Raw genomic sequence first — 15,049 nt, 5'->3', positions numbered from 1 at the left:
GAACTCTGGCCCCAGTAATCGCTGAGGACCTCTTCAGGCCTTGTTGGTCAGTTGGAGCATTTTGAGTGTCGAGTGATTCACTCGTTTCTCAGCTATGTTTAGCTTAATGCGTCTCCAGTGGGTCCACATTAAGGCTCCTTGGAGCACGCCACAGGGCAGCTTGAACGAGTGTTCCCCAAGTGCCTGCAGACCTGTGTGCCTGTTCCCTGTGGCCACGTAGAGTAAAGGCACTTCTGCACAGGCCAGACATCTGCCACGTACAGAAGAACATTTGGAGTCAACCTTGGGTTGGGGCATGTGTGCTGGAATGGCCAGTTTTCCTCTAACCTTGGGCTTGTGTGAACATTTTCCCCCAATGCAGGGTTCCTCCCTGGGTGACCTGTGTGCATTGGTGGATAAGGCCACCATGGGAGCATACGACCGGTTCACACGGTCAGTCTCTCTCGCACTTATTTTTTTCGCTCCCCTGGCTGCACGCTTGTCTGTCCGCTAAAAAAACTGTGCTGACATGGTCAGCGTGCATACTGCGAGGAGACCCCGCGTACATTTGGCATGTCTTAAAGCATGGCATGTCCATTGTAGTATTTGTGATCAAAAGCTAGGTGATGTTCAGATTGTGTAAAAAGAAAAGTGCAAGCCAGAGGCATGTAGGACGGATGTCCTGAACACATTGCTTAGAAATGCAGTAACAAGCATGCGCTGAATTTCTACTTGTTTATGGGAGGCAAACATTGAGATGACAAGGAACCTCAACACTATAGACGTCTTTGTGCTGTAAAAAAAGAGCTATGGAGTAAGAGGTGATGGTTGCCAGGCTAAGGCCAAGGAAAGAAGCATGATGTGTTTGAGAACATGCGGTCGTGGAATGCATTTTACACAGTGTGGGTGCCAGGTGGGAAGTTAAGGACAGAGAACACGTGGAGGGCACCATGGGATTAGCGAAGTGGGGGCACCATTCTCTTGGTAGAGTGGCACACCACGGAGCAGTACTGGGCAACGAGGAAGCAATACTACATGGAGAGATAGGATGAGGCAACCTGGTGCAGGATAGGGGCAGCAGGTGGTTACTGGGAGGCACCTTTGTCCCACGGACTATTGTCGACCCCCAAGAACCCCCCAAAATTTAATGGTATAACGAGGCAAAGTGCCGATTTCAATGACTGTTATATTTGAGTTTTAGCTGTAGGTGTAGAAGGGGCTGAACACCCGATTTCCCTCAATTCCGTGATGTTCTCAAGGGCCGAAGCAAAGTCGTCGGCTTTGTAAGGCCGCCTAAAGGGTCTCCATACAGGAACAACACGTTCTTACTGAGCTTGCCGGTGGGCAGCGTGGGCAGAAGGGCTCAGTAGGCGGCTTGGCTGGATGGTGCGAGTGGGTCATGGGAAAACCGGTTCGGCGCGGGTGCATCAATCGCTTGTGGGACGCCCTCCACTCGACAAGACCTGCCCCGACTGGAGCTGGGCAGAGGCTGTGCTATCTTCATACGTTGGCAGTGGGGGAATAAAAGTTGGAACAGTGCGTGCCGTGTGACATATGAATGTGATGGCATGGAAGTAGAACAGGGGCTCCTGAGTCGCGCAGAGCTCTGATCCTGGGATAGCTATGGCATACGTTACCAGTCTGCTTGTTGAGTTGATTTGCACGAAAAGAAGAAATTGAAACAAAGAAGGAAACGCCGACTCGATGTAGCAGTAAAGGAGGCCGCCAAAGTAACTTGTGCCAAAAGACAGAGAAACGATAGGGAGGAAATGCAAGTACAATGTACCAGTTAAGAAGTCTTTGGTAAGTGTTGCCTTATTGCCAGGATTTTGCCTTCAAAGCACGGAGACAGGCTTAAGTGCCTTGAGGAATTCTTTTTGTATGCCGATGTCATTGCCGTTTGATATGTGAAGCAGGGGTTCACGAGCACGTCAGGTGAAGGATGAGTGCCCCCGTGTGCTGCAACGTGCGCAGCATTGTCCATGCCCAGCCAACGGCAGAAGCGGGTGCAGCGGTGGAGGCGGGCCTGCACCTGGCTGGGGGCCCGCTGCTGGTGCAGGGGCACCTGTTGGCGGCCCTGGAGTGGCTCCAGGGCAGCCAGGCGCAGGCAGTGGGGGCACCCCGCATCCCGGCCGTGCACTGGGACGACATCGGGGGTCTCATGGAGGTGAAGCGGGCCCTCACGGACACTCTACAGCTGCCCCTCAGGCACCCGCAGCTCCTCCAGGCGGGGCTCAGGCGCTCGGGTATGCTGTCTCTCACCCCTTCTATATATTGGAGTGAGGTTTATGAGGCCGGTGTAGCCAGGATTGCGAGGGCCAATTGAGCTTTGTCCGACTCGTGCCCAATGTTGCTCCTTTCTTGTCGCCGCCTGTGGCCTCAACACATGGCGAATATCCACGAGCAGGGGTTTGCCCGTTCTAATTCCTCGAGTATCCTTAATGGTCTTCATTACAATATGTATATTTATATATACACCGTGACAATATATATACCGTGGTCATTTTCAGTGCAGTCGACACTGGGTGCACCGTCACTACAATATATATAGCAATTTCTCTCTCCTGTTATCTCTCCTTTTCATTTGTTTCGCTTTACAGTACTGCCAGCCCTAAGAGTGAATACAGAAAGCAGAGCACACAGCTGAAATACATGATTCCACACCATGCTCTCAGTTTCAATCTGCGCATTTTCTGTTAATGCTCGAAGCATTACTGGGTGACTGCTTATGAAGGATTTGTGGCCTGCCTTCGTCCCTGTAAACACAATGGGGCTTTTACACTTGCAGAAACTGCTAAGTAGGAGGCGGGGAATCCCACTGGTGTGACTGGGCCCTCTGTTGATGGCTCACGCCGAGGTAGCCTGAGTGGTGCGCATGCGGCGTCCAAGAGTTCCCCCGTTTGATAAATGACAAGAGCATGACGAGGCCACAGTTAACAGGTTTGGAAAAAAGGTTCTGACGTGAACACTCACTCTGACAGCGTAACAACCCAGCATGCACTGAGTCAATGCACTTTCTCCCTGCGTATTTATAGGTTGTAGTAACTGGTGTAACGCACATGCACATGTATGCGCATTCCCGTTGCTAAGGTGACGTCGTATGCTTATCCACTTGCCGATAGACGCCGCTAGTCTGAGTGATTGATTGGTTGATTGGGGTGTTGAACGTGCCGAAGCTACACCTGGGCCAAGAGGCACGCAGTAGTGGAGGACTGTGGATTAATTTTCACCACCTGGTGATCTATAACGTGCGCCGAAATCTCGTACAGACGGGCATTTTTGCTTTTCACCCCCATCAGAAAAGCAGCCGCCACGGCCGGGAATCGAACCCGCGTCCTTGGGCTCAGAAGCACGCCGTAGCCACTGAGCCACCATGGCGGGTTGATGCCGCTCGTCTCCCAGCTAACAATGCAGTCACTGCTGCACTACCGTTGTATGTCAATCGGCACGGGCGTGAACAATCACAATTTCTTCGGAAGCATACTGAACGACTCTGCTGTGGGCAGGGTGTGGGCGTGCCTGTGTCAATATCGGTGTTCGCTGGCAACTGTGCTGCAGCACAGGCATTTTGTGTGTCGTGCCGCTTTCTTCGTAACCATGTGGCTCCATTCTCCGGTGCTCACCACACCACAGCATCACCACACAATGCCACTGCGAATATTCACTGTGTTGACCCCGCAACTGAGAATTGGGTAATAAAGGCGCAGGTGACGGATGCTGGGGTTAGTTGTTTTTTTGTTTTTTTTTTCTGCGAGATGCGAACGCATGCGCAGACACGGCGGGCACTGTCCTGGCAGTCTTCAGTGTTGCCAAGAGAAGAAATCGCATGCTGAACTTTTATGTGAATACCAGCCATAGGCGCTACAATAGCGGCCGCTAATAGCCAAACCTGTTTGCACACAGTACCAAGGAGTTTAAGCAGTCAGTCGAGTAAAAAATTCTACTGGGCGCTTAAGCCTACTTATGAGCTTTGAAGGCGAAAGCCTGGTGACACTTATGAACAACTTCTTTGCTGCTACACTGTATTTGCTTCTCTTTCTTCACTTTTGTTTTTTTCTGTTCTGGCAGAAATTACTTTGACCGGCTTCTTTTCTGCTACATTGTTTCCATCGGTTTCTTTGCTTTCATTTGTTCGTCTTATGTAGCATGAATTGCGCCATCGAGCAGACTGGCACACTCTGCAGCCCCCCTTGGAATATGGGTTGTGTGTGGCTGGTGTGCACCTGTTCAACTCACGTGCTATCATGTTCAGGTGTAATGTGGCATGCTGTATTCTACAAATCTCACGTTTGCAACTCAGTCTTGTGAATTTTGTGAAGCAAGCACGTTAGCCTCTCAAAGCTCCTGATTCTGGGTCAGTTCCCCGTGGGAGCATATGCTGGAAAGAAAAGAACAACAGTGGCGACAACTTTTGTTCTGCTGCTCGCAATTAGCCTAAGATAGCACACTCAGTGGAGCATCAGGCTGGTACTGTGGAGTACCGGGTTCACTTCCACTTGGTCACACTTATGGTTTTATTTATTTACTTTTTTTTTTTGATGTCCTAATACGCAAATCTTATAAGACAGCCCTCAGCCTGCCTACCTTTACTTCTACCGACCGCTTATTGAAAGTGGGTCTACATAACACCCTCTCGGAAATTATTGAGGCCCATCTCCAAAACCAACTACAGCGCCTACAACTCACACCCGCCGGTCGTCATCTGCTCAAAATGCTAGGCCGGAAGGTGGTACAAACTCTGAACTCACCATAATGCATATTTCCATCAATGCGATGCAACATCCAAGTCCTCCCCATTCCGCATCATATGCACCCTACATACAACGCTGACCGTCGTCAGCATCGTACACACCTCCTCATCAGAAAATACGGCAGCGACCCGACCACCCTCTTTACGGACGCCTCTCCCTATCCTCAACGACCAGCTCACGTTGCTACTGTTGCCCGCTTCGACAATGCCTTCCTCACCTCGGAAACTGTCTGCACAGCGTCTACTACCCCGGCCGAAGAAGCAGCCATTGCCCTCGCAATGACCCAAGCCATGAGTCCCAGCATAACAATACTGTCTGACTCGCAAGCTGCCTGCCGTCGTTTTGCACTCGGACGAGTCTCGGATTTTACCCTGGCCATCCTTTCTCAATGCCCCACCCTCCCTCATGCCCGCATAGTGTGGACACCCAGCCACACTTCCCTCCCTGGGAACGAGGTGGCACATGCCACCGCCCGAGCTCTCCTTCACCGGGCATTCCCAGAAGAGGTCAAAGCCAGTATTACAAACTCCCTTACGCCCCTCTCCCAAACCTACACTGACATCCTCTACCACTACAGAGCAACCCGGCGCACCTATCCCCCTCCCCACCCTTCCCTTTCTACCGCTGACACCCGCATTCGGCGCAGACTTCAAACCGACACTTATTACAATCACCTCCATCTCCACCACATATCCCCTACTAACTACCCACTTAACTGCCCCCAATGCGATGAGCCGAACACCACAGCTCATCTCGCCTGGACGTGCTCCACCAACCCTCCACCACCCAGATCTCCTACCCTTGAGCAGTGGGAGTTCGCGTTGCAGAGCTGCCAGCTCGAAGACCAGGAGGCCCTGATCTCTTGGGCGAGGATGGCAGCCGCGGCACGCGGCCTACCGGAATAGGGACCGGGCGGCCGTTGTAAGGCACCACCGTCGTTTCAGCGAACAGCGCCGCCCGTGGCGAACCGCTCGTCAGTGGAATGCCGGTGGCGGTTAGCACAGCGTAGTTGTGCATGGCTTTCTGTTGTTTTTCTGCGGTGCGGCTTGCAAAGCGAACGTAACCACACGTGCATTTTTCAGATCGGTAAATCTTCAGTGTGGATGTGACGTTTACAAGGTATGCCATGTGTGTTATTTACGCCCATACTCAGTATTTACAAATAGCAGACGACGCTCAATGTGCCAAGCTGGAAGTCAAGCTGGAAGTGAAAGTTCGTTGCTTCATGCAATTTTTTCATGCCTGCATGCAGTTTTGCGAATCGAGGAGTATATTCCCGCTAAATGCTCCCGCAAAGCCGGTGTGCGCAACCGATCTAGGAATGCTGCGGCGCAGGCCTTTGGCAGTTGATGACGAAACGGCGCCGATGTCGTGCACAAGCGAAAGACAAAGTTGGAGGGTGTCTTCGAAGATTTATACCTCAAAACAGAGATCGTGACGGATGACGCTTCCGTATCTTCATTACCTACGGCTGAAACGTGTTTAATTTCAGAGAAATACTCTTACTACGGTCATCGGGAATCGTTGATAGAATAAATACCGCATGATAGTAGAATGTTATTGCTTGTCGTGGAGAGGCATTGCTTTACAAGAATTGCAATGGTTGCTGGCTAGTTGGTAAATGGTTTTTCAAAAACCAATTCCTGCGTGGCGGAAGGACACAAGACAAGAGGGTGCCCGAAACCTGTACTCAGCTTCACAACTGAATGCTGCGGTCGGTTTACAAGCTGCCACCTACACTTGAAAAATCATGCACACCTCCGTCTAACGACGCTGATGGTTTATCGCAAAGCTCTATCGTATGAGTTTCCTGGGTTGCCTTCTGGATTTAAACTTTGACTAGTTAAGCATCCAATTTGACCAGCGGGCAGTTTGGTCTTTTGATCGCAGCGTCTTTGACTTTGACCATTTCCCATTCAATTTCGCACGAAGAAAGCTTTGTGTTCAACCATCATAATCATTAGATGATTTTGCTGTTTAATTTTGAACTTCATGCGCCCCCAAATCTAAACTTTTTCCACTGTGTCGGAAATGTGTCTGTGGTGGAGGACTCGGGCTCATGCACCCATATTTGAGGCAACTAATCGCGTGTTTTTGGTGTCTTCAACAGGCATTACACGATTTTTTAGGTAGTCTGTAAAGAATACTTAAGCATTAAAAAACACCGCATGACGTTAACACTGCCACATTTTTTAACTATCGGTGCCAGCCTTTATTCTACGCAGGGGGTAAAACGGGAAGGGAAGGAGGGATGGTTTGTAGCTTGGGCAGTTGAGTTGGTGAATAACTTTGGCTCTTGATAAAATGACCACCACAAACGTGGGATTTCCACTTCGGCTTTCAGGCTCCCATGCTGTCACAGTGTCGCTCACCAAAACCGAAGGTACAAAGCTCACAGTTACAGAAAGTGTAAACTACCGCAACATTTCTACGGCTACACGGTAATCCATCTCGTATGCAGGTGCCTTTCTATTTAAAGCACACGTATCGAGGTATTCCAGCGCTAAGGCTGGCATGGAAACCGTAGTCATTGAAACCAGCGAAGATAATTTAAAGTGGTAGAAATTAATTCTATTATTGCTAATAGCTTTATTCCTACTCAGATCGCGCGGAGCCAGGCGCAGAGCGCTGCAAAAGCGCTCGTGTCAATGTAGCCCTTCCCCAACCTTACAAGCATCCAATAAGTTTGCGTAGCCGTGAGTGCATTTAAGAAAATAATACTAATAATAGTAGTTTTATTCGTACTCAGAACGGGTGGAGCCAAGCGCAGATCGCTGCAAAAAGCGCTTATGCCATTGCAGTCGATACCCAACTTTAGACGCATCCGACATGTTTACGTAGTCATTACTGCATCTAAGAACCCAACACATCTGTTTAGACTTAGTTTAATCTCACATGTCTGCTCACAACGCCACCAAAACATACAAAGCACCGAAGCAAACACGACAAAAACAACGGGAGGCTGTGTAGTCCAATGCACCGGCTCATTCCACTGATGAGGGGAGCGCCGAGTGGTGGCGCCACCCATCCAGCTGCCCGGTCCCTATAGGATGGCCGCCCACAGCTCCTAACTCTTTTTCTCCCCTACCCCGTCCCTGCTGTTTCAATAACCCCCCCCCCCCCCCCCCCCCCCTCTCTCTCTCTCTCTCTCTCTCTCTCTCTCTCTCTCTCTCTCTCTCTCTCTCTCTCTCTCTCTCTCTCTCTCTCTCTCTCTCTCTCTCTCTCTCTCTCTGTGTGTGTGTGGGGGAGAAGGGGGGGGGGGGGCATTAGCACTTAAGGCTTCCGCCTAGGCTTGTGCGAATATTCGGGCGCTTCGAATATTCGAATGAATATTACAGTATTCGAATTCGCTTCGACTCGAATTTGAAATTTCCGATATTCGAATTCAAAGTATTCGAAGTGAACGAATATCAAAACTTCCTTCAAGTTTCGGTTTTGTTAGGCAAGGCGCAGTGCCATTGACATCAGTCCAACATCTTGACTACATGCAGAGCCAAGACAAGCTAAGCCACATTTAGAGGGTAGTCGAGGCTCCTGTTTCATTGTTTCAAACAATGAAATTGTTCCCATTGCAAACATTTGCAATGGGAAACATTTCGGCTCTCACGAACGGGCCTGCGTGGCCCGGCGGATGATACGAACGAGCCGGCGAGGCGCCCGACTGCCGAACGAGCGAGAGTCCGACGTACGGGCTCTTTCTCCAGGAACAGCCGGTCTGTTGTTTTCTGCTCGTGAAAATGCGTCGCGGGCTCTACAGGCGCGCTAACGCTGCCGCGAAACCACCCGCACGCTGCGCGGGGTGGGGCCGGCCGCCGCAACCAGGCGGCAGCTTCGGTCGCGAAGTGGTCCGGGGCGCTCGAGCCACCGCTTCTAACCACTACTTAAAATGCTGTTCAAAGCACACACGAAGTTTCTCGTGCGGTAAATAGCTATAATAATGTGGACGAAAACGGTTCTATACAAAATCATCCGCGCCGCTAGTGAAAGCGCCCATGAAATATCTGCTGGGGGGCTAAGCCTAAACATCTCCGGTGGAGCCAGCCGGCCATGCATGCAGCCTCCATGCAGCCACCTGTCTTGAGCGCTTCAAAACTGCCGCCCTGAGGCGCACGCCTTCCCATTGGTGCAAATAGTCACCATGCGCGTCATTTTCTGACCGAGGCACAGGTGACCACGGGCGCGGAATCGCCGAGGCGGGCGTGAAAATTGCGCGCGCAACGCCGACGCGCACGAATCGCGTGCAGAAACGCTCCTGTAGTGAGCTTGGGCACCGCCAATGAGGAGACGAAAGTCCAGAAATTACCGCTCGGCGACGTGGAGGTTAAAAAAAAAAGCAGAAAACCGTCACGGATTTCTCCACGCGTAAGTAAGAAAAGAAATAAACGAAAACTTTTTTTAAGTGCTCAATTTTTTGGTCTGTGTTCGGTCATACGAATTTAGGATGATACGAATATTTTTCGCGGTCCCGCGAGATTCGTATCATCGAGATTTTACTTTAAAACTTTTTTACCAGAATGTCTCAGTGATGGGAAGCTCAGTGACACCTGACAGCTATTCGAATTTGCTTCGAAAGTATTCGACCCTAGGTATACAGTCTATGCCCGTTACAACGGACCCTCTGAATCCGGGAAAAAACGTCCTCTGTAGCCGAAGTATGCAGTATCCGACAAGGGGGGGGGAGAGCGGCAGGAATATGAGCCCTAAAGTGGGTACTTTGACCGATATTGCATATGCATAGTACATACACTTTGCTCTTTCTGCACACCTGCAGCACCTCTGCACAGTGTTCGCGCGAGGGCAAAGAATCGCGTAAACACCGCTCCCAAAGCTTAGCACCCTCCCTTAAAAAAGGTCTAGCGCATGCGGTCAAGCGTGTAAAGACGCATGATAAGCTGAGCAAATAAAGCAAGAATATAACTAGGCGCAATTATTAACCAGCTATAAAACATCAGTCGTGGCCATCAGCATTAGCTAGGCTCTTTTAAATCCCCTCACGACGAGGCAGGTCTTCCTGAAACGGTTCGTCAAACAAATCGGATCGCTGCCAGACGTTCCCTCAAGGCAGCTTCCACATTTTTAACGGTTTAAGTCTGGTCATTGAAACAGCTGTAATGAAATAATCTGATGACGGAATGCTGTGAAATTGAAAGCTAGACGAGTTGGACTCCGCACAGTTACCGGCAGATTGCACACAATGGATGGGGAACAACCCCCTACTTGAGGCATTTACCTTTTTCACAGAACGGAACGGGAACGATGCATGCATGGATATAATAAAAGCCGAACTTCACTGAACCCGAGTTTTTTATTACATAAAAAAAGTGACGAGGGCAGACTCGCCCCCGAGTGCACCACTTCAAGTATGCCCTGTTTTCAATCTCACCGGAGTCACGTTTATCGGCAGTGGCCTTGTTTTTGACGGTAGAGCGGACCGTCTGCTTAGACAGGCCTGTACTTCTGGCGATGTCGGCCTGTTTTCCCCCATGTTCAACAGCGTTAATTACGCTTAATTTATCCGACAGTGAAATCAGCTACCCTGCTGCTCATGCCGCTGGTCGCACAAAAAAAAAAAAAAAAAAGCCACTGGCACTGGCTTGGGTTGGCTGCGCCAACAATCCGGCTGCCAGCAATGTTGCCAGACAACCGTTTTCTTGCCAAACTAAACAAAAAAGCACATCGGGTGCCGGCCCCGCGGAAGTCCGCTATAAACATTCAGTTGAAACAATTTTCGCCTAAAATTTAGTCTGTTGTAGCCGATAGTCTGCTCTAGCCAGGTCCGTAATGAGCGGAGTGGACTCCATTTAAAATGCAAGGGGACCAGACAAACCAACAGAAATGGTATGTTGTAACCGAAAGTCCGTTGTTGCTGGATCCGCTGTAACAAGCGTAGACTGTATTCGCTTCGAATTCGCTCCGAACTAAAATATCACTATTCGCACAAGCGTACTTTCGCCTTAAAATGCACTTTCAACGTAGCTGTGTCAAAGCTGAGCTGGTTCACGTGGTGAGAGTAGGTGCAAGCATGCACAGAAGGCCCGTTGTACAGGCAGCCACCTTCACACGCGACACGTAGAGACATGCCCACTTCTCTTTTGCATCACACCTACTGGTGCACCACGGCTTCTCCATGAGTCTTTTGCACTGAGCAAAGAATTGGTGGCACGTAACTAAGGCACGAAGCCTCTGATTCACTCATAATTGCGGCCCTTCTTTGGGGAGAAACGTGTTTGCAGGCGACAACGAATGATGTGCAGAAAGGTATGAAGTGGAACACACGAGTGTCATCTTTACTTTTGATTCACCCCACTTTATGCGTACACCAGGGACGCAGATTGCTAACTCACCTTGGTGGGCCGGAACCTTCATGTTGGTGTGTTGTTTGTTGCTACTGTCCTCAGTGGTGTAGCCAGAAATATTTTTGGTGGGGTGTTATACCTCACAAGCAAAGAAAACCTCTTAAAACACACATCATTTCTTTTAATTGGTTATCTAATTTTCTTATTTTGTTTTCGCATATTAGTACTATATACCCAAGTGGAGTGTCAACAGTGTGGACGAAAATAAGGCCAAAATGCAGAGGGGGCAAAGTGGGCATTGCACTGCAGAGGAAATTTCAGGGGGTGTTCTGACACCTAATCACACCCCCTGGCTACGCACCTGGCTGACCTCGCATATGAAGGGGCATGAAGATTATTTGGCGAGTAGTGCTTGCATTCGATTCGACTTGCAGTGAACATTTACGCTGTTGGTCTGGCTCTGCTGCCAGACCGACACAGCCTTTTGGCATCTTCGCACATCACAGGCTCTTGTGGTAGCTTTTTCACCGTGCACTGTTAGTACTATAAAACAGGCAGGGAACTTGTGCAAACAGGTTTACAGTAGCTTAATGGATTGAGACTGATATTCGAGGGCAGTATTTTTGTGTGCATGTAGATGCACAAGAAATGGAAATATAAACCCGCGGAGGGGTTTAACATTGAGCAAGGGCTTAACTACTTTGTCTTCTAGCCTTGTACCTTAAAGCAGACAGAAAATGGGGAAAACAAAGCAGTTCAGCCCAGGGCTCCCCTCCAGTAAATGTTGTGCGAAACGTAACAGCCTCATTATCCATCACTTGTATTGAGGTGGGTTTTTTTTTTAAGCTGTATTGGAAAGCAGTTTGATTGGGCATCTACTCAATGGAACGGAGACCCCCTTCCACTAGTGGCCATGGTTGAGAGCCAGCCGGCTGCGAGTAATGCTTGTTACCGGACGACACCACTGGTCAAACCAACGGTCGTAACTTGTACTAAGCATCTGCTTCGTGCTTGGAGGGATTGGAGCTGAACAGCCCCGCTGTGTTTGTAACCCACAAAAACAACTCGTATTTCTTTTTCACAGCTTATTTTCGTTTCCGTTTCATGGGAAGCACATTTAATTAAAAAAAAACTCAGTTCTGTTTGTGCTGCACCGTGATTGCTCCAAGCACGATCATTCTCTGCACAATTTTTCGCTGGCCACCTGCAGCTCGTCATCTGATCAGGGCTGATGATCAGCAAATGAAACTGAAAAAACGTCCACTGGGCAGCAGTTTTTTTCTCACAGTGCCATTATTCGAGTTGTGGGCTGCACGGTGGGAGAGGTCTTTGCGTATGCAAGACGGGAGTGTACGCAGTGCATGGCACAAGTGTGCAACACATGTGAAATTGGGGACCAACACAATGTGTGCGCTAACCCGGAATTACGCTGCAGGTGTGCTGCTCTACGGTCCCCCTGGAACTGGGAAGACGCTGCTTGCGAAGGCAGTTGCCACCGAGTGCGCCCTCAGCTTCCTCAGGTGAGGTGGCGGTGGTTCCCCCCCTTTCCTTTTTTCCATTGCGGGCAGCGTCAGTGGGCTGGTTGTCAGAGGTTGGTTATCTGTGTATCCACTCTGTATGAGGACAGGGCTCGCTCAGTCCAGTCCGCGGGGTTTCAGTTGAGGAGGCTGGTTTGAAAGGTCGCCGCCCCTTTTTGAGATTTCTGCATTGCGTGAGGAGGACCACGATCGTCTCATCATTGTGAGGGTTAGTGAGGGATCATCTTACCTTTCTTATTGAAAACATGTTTTGATGGTTGTGGTAAGCATTATCACCCAGGGCACAGGAACTGTAGGCTTTTTTTTTGATCGTGTAAGATTCAGTGCGCTTCTGACCAAAGACTTGCCTACATTGAAAACTTGTGTGCAGTATTTAATTGTGTGTGTGCAAGGGATGGAAGTTCTGGAATTTTTGTAGGGCATTACTTAACTTTTTAATGCCTAGGTACAGTACAACCTTGTTACAAGAGATACTCAAGGGAGCCAAAAAACGTGTCTCTTGTGACCAAGGTCTCTTGAATGGAATGTTGCTAACATGGCGAACATAAAAAAACCAACCAAACCGCTTTCATGCAAATGTCTCTTACAACCCAGGGGTGAGACAGCCGTGCATATTGCGCAGTTTTGATACAAATCAGTTTTCCTGCTCCCAGCTGCTCCAGAAGCTTGAAAATTGCACAAATTGCGCCAAACTGCTCCAAAACATTCTGAAAAACAATTTTGATGTGCACGTAACTTTGAGCGGGGAACAATGCCAACTTGCCAGCCTAATTCTCGAGCACACCCAAGGTGGCGCTGTTTTTAGCGGTTTGATTCAGTGATCAGTGAGTTAAAAAACGCGCATCGAAAAAAAAATGTCCGAGTAATAGTTTTTTTGCCACCTCACATTGGCGAGTTGCACGTTATATTCCGTGCGTTTCTGTAGTTTTCTCATCGAAAACCATTGCAAAATGCCGTAAAAAAATACTTACGTCAGCTGAGGTCACAAACTATTTGTGCAATTTGATGAAAAAACTGCAATTTTCGGAGTGCCGTATCTGCGGAACGGCACCACTGGGTGCCGCAAACTTGGTATGGAGAATGGAAAGCATGGCGCTGGGCGAAGCCGCCGCTCGTTGTTCTGGCACGCAGTTTGTTTCGCCGATCTCTACTTTTGTTTAGATTGAGCGGGTGGCTGGGTTTTCATTTATTCGGATGATCTGTTTCGGGAAGTTGCGGTGCTCGAAAGACGGAGTTCATCGAAAACGTGGCGCCCGCGCTACACCGTCGTTCATCCCCGTGGGAGGTGCGGTGCGTGTGTGAAGTAAACTTTGGGACTCAGTGCGGTGTTATAAAATGCCGAGTTATTGCTGCGTTTGACAGCGAGCTCGCCAGCGGCGGGAAAGGTACAATGGACACGACAGAAGTTGTGGCACAGGCTACATCGCCGCAAAATGTTCTAGCAGCGTCCGATAGCGGGACTAGTTATGTATTAATGGACGCTACTAATAATTGTCTCTCAAGTGAAATTTATTGTCAAAAGCGAGGTGGATAAACATAGTAACGTTACTGGAATTGATTGATTGATTACGATGTTTAGCGCGCTGACGATACAGAGGCGATGAGGCGCGCTGTAGTGGAGGGCTTCGGATTAATTTTGACCACCTGCAAATCTTTAACGTGCGCACTTACTCGAATTACGATCGTGGTGAACGTGCCCCTCGGGGATTGAAATGGGAGGGGTCTGTTAGTGGCACGACCGTCCCTTTGCTTTGCACTTGTGCATAGAGCGCAGCCTAGGATTACAAAAAATAATTTCGGCAATAAAATGATAATAAAAACGCCTTACGGTTGCTGAGTGTTTCAGTTTAATATTTGTAACGGCACTCCATGCTGTATATAATTAAAGCCGCAGAATTTTTAAAAAGTTTGTAATAAGGTAGTACAGTTCGTACCTTGTGATACTCTGTTAGAAAAACTTTCTCCGAATGCTTTTGCAATGTTATGGATCTTCAAAACCGAATTAAAAGTGCACTTGTCACCCTGACTTGCCAAAATTTTTTTGGCTCCTAAGATGACATAATAAATGTCGTTCTTTAAAGGGGCCATGCAGACAAAGTACAAGTTTGTTTCAGTTGAAATATTTCATGTTTTATAGTGCCCCCAGCACTTTCGGGAAGCAAACGATGCCTTATTCACTGAAAAATTAATCAATTTAGGTTAAAATTTTGATTCTCCCGCCAAATCATGTTTTTTCGTGACGTCTGCCCTGGAGTCTCAAGGGCGGGTATTCAAATCACTTCCAGCGCGTCATTAGGCTTTGCGCCGCCACTCTAACCTGGCCATGGCTCTGCAGCCTTGCTTTCCATCAGTCTTCCCAGATGGCGCTACCATACGGAGCCGCAGACCGTTGTCCACCGTTGCTTTGTTTTATACTGTATTTGCACCTGGCTTGTTTTTGTTACAGTAGGCAGTAATCGTTTCGTGAAACATGAAGTATGCTCGA

At 49.1% G+C, this 15,049-nt stretch overlaps 1 protein-coding gene across 1 annotated transcript in view; it reads left to right on the top strand.

The window, feature by feature from the left end:
- The window catches only part of LOC144177807 (peroxisomal ATPase PEX6-like), a 172,525-nt gene that overhangs the window by 94,830 nt on the left and 62,646 nt on the right, over nt 1–15,049 (top strand). Inside the window, exons 15-17 of the mRNA XM_077705390.1 lie at nt 362–432; nt 1,954–2,225; nt 12,462–12,546. Coding sequence (XP_077561516.1) covers nt 362–432; nt 1,954–2,225; nt 12,462–12,546 — 428 coding nt within the window. The remainder of the gene's footprint in view (nt 1–361; nt 433–1,953; nt 2,226–12,461; nt 12,547–15,049) is intronic.

Source organism: Haemaphysalis longicornis, unplaced genomic scaffold, assembly GCF_048455015.1.
Source record: "Haemaphysalis longicornis isolate Haplotype H1 unplaced genomic scaffold, Haemaphysalis longicornis Haplotype H1 scaffold_1, whole genome shotgun sequence".
NCBI classification, from domain to species: domain Eukaryota; kingdom Metazoa; phylum Arthropoda; class Arachnida; order Ixodida; family Ixodidae; genus Haemaphysalis; species Haemaphysalis longicornis.
The sequence above is the reverse complement of the archived record's forward strand: the minus strand, read 5'-3'. Positions and strand labels throughout refer to the sequence as shown.